Source organism: Sparus aurata, chromosome 13 (assembly GCF_900880675.1).
Source record: "Sparus aurata chromosome 13, fSpaAur1.1, whole genome shotgun sequence".
NCBI classification, from domain to species: Eukaryota; Metazoa; Chordata; class Actinopteri; order Spariformes; family Sparidae; genus Sparus; species Sparus aurata.
Window position 1 is genome coordinate 23,651,109 of NC_044199.1, and position 16,716 is coordinate 23,667,824.

The 16,716-nt window shown below is 42.3% G+C and overlaps 1 protein-coding gene across 1 annotated transcript in view; it reads left to right on the top strand.

The window, feature by feature from the left end:
• Positions 1-759: 759 nt before the first annotated feature.
• LOC115594734 (zinc finger protein 696-like) overlaps positions 760-16,716 on the top strand; it is a 54,199-nt gene continuing 38,242 nt past the window's right edge. Inside the window, exons 1-5 of the mRNA XM_030438957.1 lie at positions 760-792; positions 879-980; positions 1,098-1,233; positions 9,459-9,676; positions 12,078-12,267. Coding sequence (XP_030294817.1) covers positions 760-792; positions 879-980; positions 1,098-1,233; positions 9,459-9,676; positions 12,078-12,267 — 679 coding nt within the window. The remainder of the gene's footprint in view (positions 793-878; positions 981-1,097; positions 1,234-9,458; positions 9,677-12,077; positions 12,268-16,716) is intronic.

Sequence of the window (16,716 nt, forward strand, 5' to 3'; positions counted from 1 at the left end):
TGCAAGTGTTTACATTTACTTTGCCTTAACCAATTAGTTGCTTTCTGCAATTGTTTTGCCCTTTTGCCTTTTTAGTTTTGTGTTTTGGGTTACCTTACTTTACTTTGTTGGTTGTCACCTTAGTTATTTGCTTACTTGTGTTTTTCTGACCATTTGTTAATTATTATTATTTTTAAGCAGAGTGCTATATAATTGGGAGTCTAGGCACCCGTGGTGAGGTCCCCTCACTTTTTTGTATGTAAATAAACACAAGGGTACACACTTTTGAGTGTGCTGTACTGAAGGTAAGTAGTGGTAGCACCCCTGGACACTTCCTGTGTAGTCTGCCCCTCCGCAAATGGAGCTCAGCTTAGTTTGTTGTGGTTGGGCTGAATTGTTCTACAAATTCCCCTGTCTGTTTATATTGATTATTGTTAAAATAAAAACCTTTAATTTACTTTAATACTCACGTCTCTGCCTATCAGTACCGAGCCTGTGTGTCCTCATTTATTTCCCAACGTATCCATGCAGTTCAAAAAGTTCTTGGGGTTGAAAGTCCCCAGGTGGCGTTATTTGGAGTGCACACCATTGATTATCAGAGAAAAACAAAGCGCACACAGTATTGGCTCAGTATTCATTTGACCTGAGAAGACATTTGGGGAATACAATACTTGGCATTAGGTCGTTATTGCTGAGCTGATGGTCGCGTTGTCTGCTCTCGGGCTCATTTTAATACAAAGACATCACAGGAGGGAAAAAGTAATAAGGAGAAACCGCACCATGTGGGTGAAGTCGTTGATCCAACAGCAGCAGGTACAAGGAGCTTATCCGAATTTGTGTTAGGAACTGGCGATGAACGAACTGTTTTCTGAAATTTCGCACGGATGTTCCCTGTCCAGTTCCAGATGTTGGAGGAATCAATCAGACCCATCATTCAGCTTAGAAATACCAACTACCGGGATTCAGTATCTGTCGTAGAGCGTCTGATGGTCACCCTGCACGTCCTTGCAATAGGTAATTGAGTAAACCTCTGTTAGCGTGGTTTGTAATGTCAATAAATGCACCAACGGCATCGTTTGCCTTTGTGGCTTGTGCATGAAGGTTTGTTTCTTTTGTAGGGGAAAGCTTCTGGAGGATTTCTTACCAGTTCACATTTGGTGTATCCACAATTCGTCAACTCCAACACGTGCTCCTCTGGCTGTGTGCTGCCGCTGCCCTCAGAAGATGAAGCGGCCACCATGCTCGCCACCTCAGGTGACCCAGGAGTCGACGGCGGCGCAGCATCACACAATTCCTAAACAAAAGAACTAGGGTGGATTTAATACCATGGATACCTCACTATTCATAACAAGAATAATACTTTATTTTCAAGACAATATTTTAGTAAAGGCAGAGTTGATAAATTCTTTTACCTTGCGAGTGAGTTTGGATGTGCTCTCTTTCCTCATCGTATATGGCTCAATAAACTGCATTAGATTGAGGATCCACTGCTATCTCGCCGTCCTCGGTGCCCCTGAGTTTCCCGAAGGAGCCGGTTTTTTATACCGATTGTAGGTTGTATGGAGGTTATCCTATTTCCTCCAAACTTCTTTGCCTGAAAGGCACCAAAGACTGTTCAATGATATGCGTCTTTTCAAATGTCTGATTTACGCTAGTCAAGCAAGTAGACTAGCAACATTAAACTGAATACAACAAACACTCGAATTGTGTTTACAGAGCACTGATTACAAAGCCGAATTAACCAATCTTTTAATGACTATTTTTGGACATTTTTATGCCTATCGCTGTCTTGTTTTTCATGCACTGTCGTGCATATATATTGATTACAAGTTGTAATATTACCTGATAAACGGAGCTCGCTTTCGATCTCACGCCACAATTTATCATTCCTATTCCGGTTGGAATAGCACTGTAGCATTATGTTGTACATTGGTGGTCTCTCCTCCACCAGTGAGATCAGCTGCTCCTACATTTCTTTGGTCCACCCAGCCATCGTTTTCAGAAATGTGCAGAAAAATCTCAAAAAATGCGTTGCAACGACGAAGTGTAGTCTGTACTCTGCGCCATCTGTTTATTTGGTTTGTTTACCATCGTCTTTTCTGCCCCTCCCACACACCATGCTGATTCGCTAGCACACCGTCAATCAGAGTATGGCTCAGTCAGCCCACAGCCAACCTTCTCAGACTTTGCAAGTTGAAGTTGAGCAACATAGCATCACGTCTGTCTTCACAGAGTGCCGCCATAGCAAGGGGGGTGATGCAGAATCTCTCCCCTGTAACCAAAGGACTAAAAGGTAAAATAGGTCAGAGACACTTAGTCTACTAAGATAGATATATCGAAGGCCCCCTTACAAGGTTTAAACAAACAGTTAGCTTAGCCTTGGTTTGGTTCATCAGACATCTGTTCTGTAGACAGATCTACAGTATCTTTGAGTATCTAGTTTGCAAGAATCATATTTCTTCCCCAACAACAAGAAGTGTGTTTTGGTTGTTGTTGTTGTTTTCATCTCTACATATTGCAAAAATCAATAAAAAAGGTAATGAAGAATAATTGTGGGCCCGTTATAAAAAGGCAACATAACAGAACTAACCTTAAGCACTGACTAAAGAGAACCTAACAGCAGAACTGAGACATGGGGGAACATGTATAGTGCCTGATCAGGCCATTTAGAGACACAGGGGGATGACCCAGGACCTAAACATCTGAACTACTCAAATCAACACAGCATATGTCAGTAGTGCTATCTTACAGACAAGGAGGGAAAATAATGAAAGACCATTATAAAAATAGTTTTACTGCGGTTGTGCATGAGATTTTTCTAAATGCTCGCTCCACACTGCCTGCTTGAACAGTGTGTGACAGCTGTGTTTCTGTGACTCACTGGCATGTGTTTGTCCACATAGACAGCATTGCTACATGGAGTTTGCCTTGATAATCATCAAAAAAGATGATGACAGGATTTTCCTTTTCCCTCACGGGGACACTGATATGACCTTGATGCCACTGTCCACAGATTATTTTCAGGTCTAATTTTGCTAAGAACACGTGATGTGGAAAATAATAGAAGAGATTCCAAATCTTTAGATGATGCACAACTGCAGCCTTGCATTAACAGATCTGCTCATGTGGGCCTGTGGCTGCTTTTAACCTGTTTACATGGTGGCCAAAATGAAAAATAAAAGTTTCTGGACCATGCATGCAGTTAATTTGGACCGGGCATTATAGAGTTGCCACACCCTAGCTGTGGAAGATGGTGGAAGTGCTCATGCATGCATTATACAAATTGGGCAATTTGGGTATGGGTTACGTATCTGAATGGCCAGAGGGGAGTAACAAATTACATTATAACCGGTAAAAAAAACCAAAAAATTCAAGCTGCACGCTGTCGGAGGGTGCTCACGTAGATGTCTGCATGTGCACGCGTTTACTGGACGTGGTCTGAATTGGTGAAATAACACTGCCTGTGTCCACTATGTGGTGTTAGAAATCACCCATCAATTATATGTCATGTCGTAATGTATGTTGTATGTAAAAAACCAACAATCTGTAAATGTCATGTAAATCAGATGATGTTTGTCCGCACTGCTAATGACTAAGAGTAAGATAGCACTTCAGCTGCCTTCTTTCAAAAATGTATGCATGTGTTATGTGTGAGAGAAAGTGTATGTGTTTATGTATGTGTTGGTTTTACTGCTTTGTTTTGCTTGCATTGACTGTGTAAAGCACTCTGTGCTACATATTATTTGTATGAAAAGAGGTATATAAATAAAGTCAGATTGATTGATATGAGGCTCACTTCCTGTGTCCAGTGGGTGGGGCTATGGATATGACACAGTATTGATGCATAGACGTATTCCGGGTGAAATCCTCTACATGTGTGACCACTTTGGTGTAGATGGAAAAGTTTATGTTGGAGTTATAAGGACTTCCTGCTTCATGGCAAAGCATCGAAATGGGTTGCACTGTCACGCCCACCAGGGATAACAGAGGCGAAGGATTTTGATAACTTATCATCTTCATGGTCTGAGGATGATACTGACTGAATGTGAAGTCTGTGGTGTTAAGTCTGTAGCAGGAGTTTGTTAAAGTAGGAGGCAGGGAAATGGCACCAATTGGCAGCAAAATCTCAACTGTGAATCAAAATGGCAGACTTCCTATTGGACTGAGGGTATGGGTCCAGCAGGATTTTTGTGCGTCTGACCATGCTACATGCATACCGAATGTCGTGCATGTATGTGCATGTAGGAAGCGGGGCTTCAAGCTTGAAATCTTGTAGGTGGCGGGGCTTCAAGCTTGAAATCTTCCAGGGGGTGTTGTGGAGCCATCTTGCCACTGAAAAGGCTCAGACCCGAGCAGATATCAATGTTTGTCACTCATGATGAATGTGCAAACTTTGGCTTGTGTAGGAGTTTCCCTATACATACAAAATGGGAAAAGCCATTAAGGGGCTCTACTGAGCTGTTGTGCCACACCTGAAAGCAGTTGTGGTATCAAATTAAAGTACTCATGAGTTTGAACCTACATGCCAAATTTGTCCACTAAACAGTGTCGGCAAAATGAAAATTGGCGCACGTCATTCAAGATGGCCAACTTCCTGTTTCCTGGGACTAGCGCTGTATTGCAGAGCTTCTGCAGGGGCTTCCCCGGCTCAGCGAAAGAGACAGGGTCGACATGGCGGCCCAACAACTCTCAAAAGGACGGGCTCCTGGATTAGATGGGCTGTCGGCTGATTCCTCTCAGCAGTTCTGGGGCATGCTGGATCCAGACCCTCATTCAGTTTTTATTAGAGCTGTCGAGCGATTAATTTTTTTAATCGCGATTATTGGAATTTGGTCCATAGTTAACTCGCGATTAATGGCAAGTTAATCGCAATTTTTGGGGCACATTTTTTTCTGTTCTAAATGTACCGTAATGTATTTTTTTAATGTTCTTAAAACTTTTAACAACATAAGAAAGGGCAAATATGCTTGCTTTATGAACATTTTTATTCAACACTTAAAATCATGGGATCAAAACATGGTGATGCTGGTGATGGTCTGCTTTTGGCGAGGAGGGGGGCGGTGGGCATTCTGCATCTGCCTTTGGCTTGCGTTATTAACGCGTTAACTTTGACAGCCCTAGTTTTTATGGATTGTTTTAAAAGAGGAGAGCTGCCTGCCTCGTTTCCAGAGCTTTCCAGAGCTTTGTCCAACAGACTCAGACTGAACATTGACCTGATTGTGCACATTGACCAGAGCTATTGCATCCCTGGAAGAACACTGATGAGCAATCTCTTCCTGCTAAGGGATGTAATCGACATCTGCAAAGTGTTAGACACAAACAACAGTATTGGTAATTGGACTAAAAGGCTTTCAACAGGATTGACCACACATATTTGTCCGTGTTTTTCCTGCGTTTGGTGCTGGAGGTGTTTTCACATCATGGGTGAGTCCGCTGTACAATGGTGCAAGCTATATGGTGAAAGTTGCGGGGGGGCTGAGTAAGCATTTAAGTTTGAAAGGGGAATAAGGATACCTCTCTGGTCAGCTTAATAGCCTAGCCATTGAACGTTTTCTGTGCAACGTCAGGAACAATATCAGGGGATTTCATCTACCCAACAGTCCTCTCAGCATGCCTCTTACAGTAGCTGCTCATGCAGATGATGTAAACATTTTCACTACTGAGCAAGCTGACGTGAGTATTTTAAAAGAAAGCCTTGGCTTGTATGAAAGAGCTTCATCTGCCAAGGTCAACTGGGCAAAATGTGAGGCTCTGTACTGCGGTACGGGGAACAGCAGGATGCCAACTCTTCCTTCAGTGTAAAAAAAACAGGATGAAGGTGCTCAGGGTATATCTGGGAGACCCGAATTTTGAACTGCAAAACTGGGAGGGTGTAGTGGGGAAGGTGTGTGCCAGTTGTCTAAATGGCGATGACTGCTGCCTCAGCTGTCATACAGGGGACAAGTCCTGGTCATTAATAACTTGGTCGTTTCGAAACTGTGGCACAGGCTGAAAGTCTTAGCTTCCACCAGGGAGCTTGATCGACGATATCCAGAAACACCTCATGGATTTCTTCTGGACTGGGCAGCACTGGATCAGGGCTGCAGCTCTCTATCTACCAGTGGAGAAAGGACAGGGACTGGTGGATATAAGATCTAAAATTATGTCCTTCAGACTGCAGACTGTCCAGAGGCTGCTGTATCAATGTGGTCTGCAGTGGCAGGGGACTGCAGAGCGCTTCTGCAGAGGGTAAGCCCACTAGGATATAACAAACAGCTGTTCCTGGTCCAGTTGGATGAGGTGGACCTTACTGGCCTGTCATTCTTTTACACCTCTATCCCAGATTGGGATTGGTTGCACTTTTGATTTTGAGAATAACCAACTGATAAATAAAGTTATTTTTAAAGTCAAAAGTCTCTCTCTCTCTCCCTCTGCCTCTCTCTGTCTCTCTTTCAGTTCAATTAAATTTACATTCTTTGTTAAACAGTAAATTAAACAGTATTATAATAATTATAATAATTTGCTCATTTTTTGACACATTAAATAGAAAACAGTACAAAAGTTATCAGGGTGACAACACCCAACGACTGGGAAAGTTGTGGAATGCTCCAAAAACACCTGCTGGAACATTTAAGTGTGAACAGTTGTTTGTCTCTACGTGCCAACTTACAACTTGTCCAGAATGTACCCTGCCACTCACCCAATGTCAACTGGGATCAGCTCCAGCCTCCTTTGACCCTGCAAGAATAAGCGGTTTCGCAGAATGGATGAATGCCTCTCATCTGGGGAAAATGTTATGTGAGATTTCTGTCAGTCTGATCATTTACTGAAAAGACATCATCCTTTCAGTATATACAGTTCTGCTGTTCATGGTCATCTATTGAGAGTTAAAGTGGTAAAACTCAAGTCACTGGACAACAAAATTGTACACAATGAAATTAGGTAGGAGTCACTTAAAGGGCCAGTTTTTGTCTAGGACAAAGTAAGATGAAGCTACCTATTTACCATATAATTTCCATATGCAGCACACAGGCTGGTGCTTTGCATACAGTTAGAGCTCCAGAAGGCAGGAACACACAGTACAATCAACAGTCTTTCTAACTCACATATCTTCCCATATGATCGCACAGTATTAGGAGATTTGTTGTTGAAAATAGCATTTAATTATACTATACCGTTACCATCCCACTGACAACCACTGGAAGAGTTAGATAGATATAATTACTTTAATGATCCCAGACTGGGAAATTATTTAATGGACTTATTTAATAGTTAAGTGTGCAACTGTTCAATTCAAACATTAAAGAGTTTGTTAATGTTCCTATACTCTCTCAGTAGGTCCAGTGTAGCATTATGGCAGGGCTGAAGTGTATTTATACTACTGTAAATTTTAATGAAGGTTCTTGGTCATCCAGGTCATGGCAATTCTAAATGCTGTATCGTAGGAAACTGGACGTATTTCAGTTTCTTGAAGAGGTTTCATCTCTCATCCGATAGGCTCGTTCGGTTCTAACTCACTGGAGGGGAGTTGCAGTCTTTTAAACTATATGTGGGAGTCATTAGAGAATCAACACTCAGAGTCTGAAGCCCCATTCACACTGCCGTTTGGATGCAGGGATCCTGAACCAATACTCTGCCTCCGCCTCTGTGTGAATTTCTCAGAGGCGGCGAGGGGTGAAATTTCGCTCCAGCGCTGTTCCGCCTCTGGAGGTAGTAACAGGGGCGCATTATTGGCGAACCGAACCAGTGTGAATGGATAAGCTAGCTGCGCATATCAAGGGCGTGTTGGTCTGACAGTCCGACAACTGCACAGGTCCTTCACTCAACTAAATTAGGAGAAAGGTCCCACAAAGTAACATTACATGACTAAACAAAAGTAACATAGTAACTGCAACCATCTTTGGCAACTTATATGAGGAAAAAAATACCGCAGTTATGCGCGGAGAAGCGTCTGTCCTCCTGTCTGTCCCACATTTCTGCCCAAAAAACAGCGTCTGTCACAGGCAGATAACTCACCAAGGGATTGTGTTGGAAATAATTCCCTGTCTTTAAGGCAGAGATGCTTGGCTCTGTGTGAATGACAAACGGCGGAGAATTGGCTAACCGCTGCTGCAGCGATAATGTGGGTTCTCTGTGTGAAAGTGGCTTGAGTTTCAAGGGTCATTATGGTGACCCACAAGTGGCCCTAACGACTCTGAAACTTACACATGTCCTTAACAACATTGTAAGGACACTCTCACACATAGTTTCAAAGTCTGCAACCGTCCTCTAGTTAGTTAGAACTGAAGAAGCCTCTTGGATAAGAGATGAAACGTCTTCAAGAAATTGTCTAGTTGCCAACGATACAGCACTTAGAAATACTATTGTGCAGTTTGCACTACATTAACCACCCTGATGTTCTTGAAGTGACCTCTATTGCTATTTGCATGATGGGGTTTAGACTCATCTGCATTTGTATGCAGAATCCAGTGAAATCATATGCACACAGTTCATTTTCTTCTTTAGCATAGTGTATGTGCCAACAGTGTATTGACACTGCAAAGACAATAAGACAAGGTTGTGCAGTATACCTTGGAAAAAAGTAAAAATTGGTAAAAATGCTGTAAATCTGACAAATTAGGATTTTTTAATCCATCCATTTCCGCTGTTGCACTTTTCTGTTCAGGGTTGTAGAGGCTGCTTCCTGTCCCAATCTGCACTAGGCGAGGGACAGGGGCTTTTTAGAAGCTCTGTAATCCCACCAAACAATTGCAACAAAAAGAAGCCAAAAAAAAGAGAAAGACTTGATTTACCTAGCAGTTAAGGCTGTGGCTCCTCTGTGCTTGCTCCTGTTACTCAGACCGTGCCCTCTGTCTGGGGCCGGGGCTTGGTAGGGGAAAATATTTGCATACCAAGGGCCACTTGAATGCGGAGCTCCCCGGATTCTCACTACCTGACATGCAAAACCAGTGGGGGACCAGTTAAAGTGGTGCACACGCACAGTCAGCACAGGTGTAGTCCAGTCAAAACACAGAGCCCCCCCTTTCCTACAACCTACCAGTCTTCTCAGTGATGAGCTGTGATTTTGCTGGGATATTTTACTTGTAGGTTGTTGAGGGATGAGGGTTCGTTGGAAGTGCAGGTGATATCAAGGTTTTTCCTTAACAGAGCAAAAACTTCAGGCAGTGGAAATCAAGAGCAAGTATCAGAGGTTGAAGATCAGTTAAAAAGACAAGTAAAAGTAAAAGGAAGAATACGTTTGAGAGAACTCTAAAGGATGCCACGGTCTTTCCTTGTGAAAAAGAAACAACGGACATGTAAAGCATGGCAATGGAAAGAGGCAGAACAACTTCAGTGGAAACAAGATGTTATAGTAGGTAAGCATCTTTAAATGTATTTTCAGATATCTGAAGTAAGCAGTTAAGCTTAGTTAAGCTGTATGTAGTTATTGTATGTGGTAATTATTTTGACCTTGTTAATGGTTATAAAGTAAACATTTGTGTCCTTTTATCGTTTTATAGCGAGTGAAAATGCAAGAAAGCATGACAGCCAGCAGATTGCCACTGTGCCTCTGCCAGTGGCCAACTTGCAATGTGAGACAACAGCAGGAATTAGAGCGCCCATACCTTTAGTGGGGTCAGGAGGACCAGGGGGTGAAGCCAGGCCAGAGTGGTCAACACTGATGCTCAGGGGTTCCCTCTACCATCCCAGTGCATTGGCTATTGTAAGCAGAGCGAAGGTAAGGTTGTTTTATGTCAAGTATAGTATCACTCCTATTATATAAACAAATAGCATTAGCCAGTGATTCCTGTGAATAGGGCTTCTGACAACTAGGGAAAGATCAAGTACCAGACAGCTGATGTGACGAAATTGACTGGACTGAAACATGGGGGAATGTTAAGTCTCTGTAAATTAAAGAGTATGGTCTAGACCTGATCCAATTGAAAAGTTTGATGAGATAACTTTTTTTGAATTGGCACTACATAAATAAAATTTACTTGACTTGACATGGTAGCACCGTCTTAATTTGTAAGACTGTGCCATTTACAGCAACAAAGAAATCAGACAAAGGATAGTAGCAACCAGGCTGCTGTAGTTAAGGAAGTAGAGCAGTCATGCACCAATCCGAAGGTCAGTGGTTCAATGCCCAACCACTGGGCCCACAACCATTAAGTGAACACTAACTTAAATTAGAGATGCACCGATCAGGATTTTTGGGGCCGATCACCGATCACCGAAAGCAGTATCTGCCGAACCCGATATTGCCGATCACCGATCACAGCGTCAAATACATAAATTTTTCTATATTGTTGTCTTGTGTAACTTTCATATATTTAATTAATGATTCTTCTTACACAACATTGACATTGTATTATTAAGTATAAAAATTAGGAGATGAGAAAGTATCATGAATTGACCACCGTTTTATTGCAGGCTGAGGCAATGTGCAATATTTCACACTCTAGAGACTCTCTTAGAGACAACTTGGACTCAGCTTACATAGAGTAACTGTAGCTTACTAGTGGGAATGCATGCAGTCAGGGTGGGAATTTTGCCATTTTAGGGGCAAGTCCATTTGGCCTTCACTTTTTTTTTCAGGGGCACCAAGGCCACATGACAGGGCACAAAGGCCACTGAGTAAAATGTGTTGATTTACCTTTCAGACTGATACCATAACATCCTAATTTATAATAAGACATGGATTGTGTATTAAAACATTTTTTTATACCAAAATCAAGTTAAAGTTACATTAGAAAGTAGTTTTTGTTAAGTAGGGTTAGGGTGAGGTGATTTTTGTGACACCTCACTGAATATTAGTGTTATTGAATATTTCTCCCAATAGAAATTCCCCAAAATTATGGCAAAGCACATTTTTTCCAAACAAAAAAATGTAGAATAACCAGCAGGAGACCACTGATGTGTGGAGTGATTTTGGTGAGACTACACTCTGAATAATACTGAAGTTATTGCATTTTTTCTAGTTTCTCTTTTCGGTGTTGCACTTTGTAGACGGTCCCTGCGCCCTCGTCTCACAGCCGGCTGACCATACAGACTAGAGTTAATGTCCAGACAGTGGCGTGGCGTGATGAAAATTTCCGAGGAAGCCAAGTGAGACATAACCTCTAAGCTGTGTATGTTTTACGGGGGTGGGGTCAAAAAATCGTATGTTGCACGCTCGTTTTGATGAAAATACAGATGTAGCTCGTTGTCTACCTTACTACGGTAGAAAAGAGCCGTCGTTTGTATTTTAACAAGGTTTCACTTATGAGTTATTGATCCGGGAAGTTCGAATCTGTGAATATATTTCCAACTCTACCGGACTAAATCCTACCACATAAGTCAGTTACGTATCATCGTTACGCTGAGCTCGCTCGCTGTGCTGTAAGTTTCGTTCTTCTGTTTTGAGACGTTGCTGCTGCTGTTTGAGAGGCTTTCATGTGAGATCATCGTGATGATGAGACTCCACCTGCGCGAACCGCGAACTCACTGAAGTTACTGTGAGTGACTACTGTGCACTCAGGTGGCAAGCTCGCTACGCTGACCGGGCCAGGGGCACAGAGGCCACTGTGTCACCATGAAATTCCCTCCCTGCATGCAGTTAATGCACTGTCTTTATACTTAAACGTCATATGATCGGCCTGATGTGATCTATTTTGAGAACTCCGATCAAAACCGATCGATGGGTGCATCTTTACTTGTAAGACCCTCATTTGACAGAGGTTAATTAGCAGCACATTATATCACATTTGGCTGAGTTCTGACAATCATTTCCAGTAACATGTAATTATGAAAAGTGGCAACAGGACAAAGCATCAACTGTCCACACCTGAGTGTGACTGTATTTCTCCAGCCTGGTGGGCTGTCATCACTTACATAAGCGGGCAGAGTGTGCAGTGACTGTGGGCCATTGCTAATATTATGATGACTTTTGTCGTTAGTGTGAATGTGAAAATTCATTTACTCCCCTGTCAAGAAACTCTAAAGTACTGACCAGGCACGTGCACACAATAAGCCGCCAATTTGGCCTCTTTTTTACGGCTCGGTCCGCGGTTTTAGACAGAGGGCGGCAAATTGGGGGTCTGTTTTGTTTATTTTCATGTTATTTAACCATGTTTGTAAATGTATCTCTCCTATACTAGCCCCGACCCCGTACTTCCCCCTGCCCAGGCGACTTTGTGTGCTCCGTGTGCCACAAGATATTCCCTCTGCAGCGCATGTTGACTCGCCACCTGAAGTGCCACAGCCTGGTAAAGAGACATCCTTGTCGATTCTGTGGCAAAGGTTTCAATGATACCTTCGACCTGAAGAGGCATATGCGAACACACACAGGTCAGCAACTCTCTCTCCCACACACACACACACACACACACACACACACACAAGTAAAAACTGGTTTAAAAATGAGCATTCAAAATATTACTGAAGCAAAGTACAGACATTTTAGCAGCAAGTCATACTTGAAAAAAAATGCTTGTTAATTATAATAATAATTTTTTAATATGTAATGAGTGTTGGGTATTTCCATTTGCTATTAAGAATGCATGGTATTTATTCCTCATACATTTTAAAACAATGAAACAATAAAATGTAAAATAATATAGTGGAATAAAACTCTAGCAAAGTACAAGTGCCTTAAACTGATTAAGTGTAGTTAATCAGTAGTTAAAGCTGGGGTTGGTAAATTGGAAAAACCGTCAAGCCCAGGCTGATTTTGAAAGTATCCAGCCAATGTATTGCATACTAATGCTTCCACGATGAGAGCATCATTGGCTCTGATGGACACGCAATAGCGACACATCATCATGTCAGAGAGGACGACAGGAGGGCAACCAGCAGTGCCCAAGGAAGTGGAGGCAGAGGCAGAGGCCATGGACTTGGGAGGGCGAAAGGTCAAAAAGCAGATCTTCATACGTCAAGAAGAAGATCTTCATGCTCAAAGGATTGCACATGAGCAGGTAAGCATCTAAATCAGAACATTACTGGTGCTTTTGTCTGATAAACACCACCTACAAGGCTGGTAAAAAAGTAATATAAACTGGGACATCTGTACAGTTTTATCTAGGAACGTGTAAAGTATTCACCATTTAAAGTGTATATGTTCACAGTATGCTGAGGCAGAGTCCTGCACGGGTCTTATTTTGCAAACCCGCACCCGCCCGTACCCGTCGTACTTAAAACCGCATCCGACCCGTTTCCCGACACAGGGCCGTTTCAAGGAATTTGGGGGCCCCAAGCAAAATGGACATGAAGGTAGCTAACATAAACATTTTTTGCTAGCCTACCTGCTGCGAAATTACACTGATTGTACAAGACAAGTAGAGCTATTTTATCCAGTATAATGTATCACTTACCACTATCTTGTTTTTTCTTATCCTCCTCTTACTTTCTCTTTTTTCTTTTCTGGCTTCCTGATGCATAATTACTAGGGCTGTCAAACGATGAATTTTTTTAATCGCGATTAATCGCATTTTGTCCATAGTTAACTCGCGATTAATCGCAAATTAATCGCAATTTTTTTGGCACATTTTTTTCTGTTCTAAATGTACCTTGATGTATTTTTTAATGTTCTTAATACTTTAACAACATAACAAAGGGCAAATATGCTTGCATTATGAACATTTTTGGCGGGGGGGGCTCTCTGCATCTGCCCTGTGTTTGGCTTGCAAGTGATATTTGAGACTCAATGTACTTCGATGGTAAGTCATTTCATGTCGATAGTACATGCAGATAACTTTTGTCCTATCGACCGAACCATCTGGCTGTGTTTCGAAAGTAGTTTGCCGTTCATACCGTAAATGACCAAATAATATACGGGTTTCAATTTTCCACAGGGTCCCTTTAAACGCCGGTGCAGATGTATATTTTGGTAAATAACCGCCGGTTCCAAATAAATGTCAGGTCTAATTTTTATTTTTTTTTAAATTAAGGAAGAAGAGGTGTCCACTGACACTGCACGTTTTTCTTCTTCGCCTTTTTCACGCAGTGTGCTGCTTTCTGTCAGTCAGTATCACACTGATGATCACCAGGGCTCCGGTGCAGCAAAACAATAAAAAGTACCACTTGAAATTCAAACTTTCTGTTAAAATATGCAGAGGAAAACTCGGGAGAAGCAGCCGCTAGATGTTTCTCTGTCGACCAGAAGAGAGTGAGAGAAACGGAGCTTGAGCATCTGTCCGAGGAGGACAGCAGCAGGGCCAGGCTGCCTGCTGGAGGAAGGAAGAAGGCTAGCGAGGAGCCTAAGATAAACATGCGGGGATGAGTTATCAGCAAACGGCACGCCACGAGAGAGTGTCCCGCAGAATGATCAGGACGATGGAGAAACAAATGTCCGCCACCGTGAGTGACAGCAGAGATGAGGAGTTTCCAGCGAGTGCTGGTTGGCTGAATCGTTTCCTCCGCTGCAACAACTTCACTTACAGGAGGATGCCAGAGAATTCACCGAGAAGCTGGAGAAGTTTGTAATGTTTTCATCCAGGATTATTGTGAGGAAGGAATTAAACGCCTGTCCCAAATTGCCTTTTGGTCTGTTAAGTGATTGAAACAACTAAACCCCCCGGCTATTATTTGGTATTTTACGGTAAGTCCTTTCTCAATTTCCTCACTTTTCAGTCCACCGTGTTTTTCCCGAACCGCCAACCCTGCTGCATCTTCTTCTGATTCCCTTTCTGCCACCCTCTGGATCAAGACTACAGGTGCCACTGACGGCCGTAAATCTTTCAATGCGCGTTTTGTTTTTTGTTTTTTTATACCGAGCGTTAATCGCGCGTTAAAAAAATTAACGGCGTTAAGAGGATGTTGCATTAACGCGTTATTAACGCGTTATTAACGCGTTAACTTTGACAGCCCTAATAATTACGCTTCATGTGATGACTGCAGAGGTTTTGTATTTTGCCGGCAGCAGAGGTCACGAACCTGGCTGGCTGGCTGCTGTCAACGACTACTGAGAGGGGCCCCCTTGAGGGGCATCCCGATATTAGTGTCATTGCACTTTACTGCATTGACTATCAAAGGGGTGCTCACACAGTTTGTCGTTGCATTTTATTCATAACCAGTAGTTGTCTTGGGGCCCCAGGCCAGCTCGGGGCCCCAAGCCATTGCTTGGTTTGCTTGCCTTCTCGCGACGGGCCTGTCCCGACAGTAGCACAAATTACATTCCGCACCCGAGCCGACCCGCTATAAATTGATACCGACGCCCGACCCGCACCCGAAGCAAAATTAGACTGACTCAATTTTTAAAAATGAAAGTAAGCCAGCGTGGGGAATGGGAGTTCTGGGAGGGCGCAAGCACGCATGAATGAGCTCATATGAAATATACCGTATTGACCCGAATATAGGACGACCCTGATTATAAGACGACCCCTCTTTTCAAGACTTCAGAAAAAGACTCTGATAACCAAAATTCGTTTCTCAATAACAAACTCACATACTATCCTGTCAGTCTCTTGGAAGCGGCCGCTTAGAGGACCACAATAAGCTTTTCTCTTACTGTTAGCGTTTTCAGACGATCTTTTTGGACCCGCCATCTTTGGACGTTACACTCCATAACTCCATATTTCTTGGCTGGCTGACAGTTGTTTGGCGCCTCTGCTGCACTGATCTCCATTAGCTTAAAATCAGCATCATAGCTCCGCCTCAGATGTCTGTTAACTTGCCCCACACTTGATCCACTTTGCTCCGTAAAATCACCGCGTCTCTCCATTTTTCATCTCCTGTCACTTCTTCTCCGCTGTGATTGACAGATAACCCAGCCACAGTGTCAGTGACGTCTCTACAATTAGTCCGGTGGCATAATGAAATTACCGTTACGGAGGTGATAAAAGCGCCACATTTTGCATGGTGTTTCCTTAGGGTCTATAGTGTAAATTTGGCCTAGGAGCCCTCAGAAAAAAAAAGTAATATTAGCAGTATATCAATATCAATGAAATATGCTTAAAACACAGTGATTTTCAAGTTCCTGCACAAGATAAAGTGTTCAAATGAATCCCAAAGTGAACATTTTATAGTTTTATTTATGTGTATGAACTTTTACATTACTAAAGCTTCAATACATGACAAGTATTGAAAAAGTATAATCTTTATTGGCCCTGTAATTAATAATTATGAGTCGTTACAGGTGCATTTGCAAAGAGGTGAGCAGTATTGCCAACCCATAGAGCCCCATTGTGAACCCGGAAATGTTGAGTACACCAAAGTTTTATATTAGAAATGTACAGTGCGGGTCCCCAGTATTAAGAAACTGCTGGTTGCTAACTTGTATATGTTGGGCAATTTGCATAATTAGCATTATAAGCATTAATTAGCATTAGCCTATATGGGCAATATTTCAGCAACTGCTTGGCCGATTTGGACAATATTGGAGTGGTTTTGGGGGTTATTAAGGATGCTGAATCCATTTCTGTCATTTTCTAAATTCAAAATGACAATTTAAACCAAAAGTGGACATATTTCGACTCCCGGTGGACCGATTTTTATTAATTTTGAGTCGATTTTGAGGTTATTTATATGCTTAATACATTGGACCTGCATTTCAGAATCAATAGAGCAATGTCACTGGTGTGAATGTTGAGACCTAATTTTTCTTCAAATTGCTTCAGTATTGCTTGCGTTTTTTGGCTGCTCAATTTTGTGTGATTGTCACTGTGGTAACTGCATCAGGCAGAATACTGGCTGGATGGAAAGATGGACAAAACAGAGCTTTTTATATTTGGATCATATCATCTCAATGCAAGTAAGTTGATCAAATAGAAGCAAATAACAGTGATTACAGTATGTATGTAG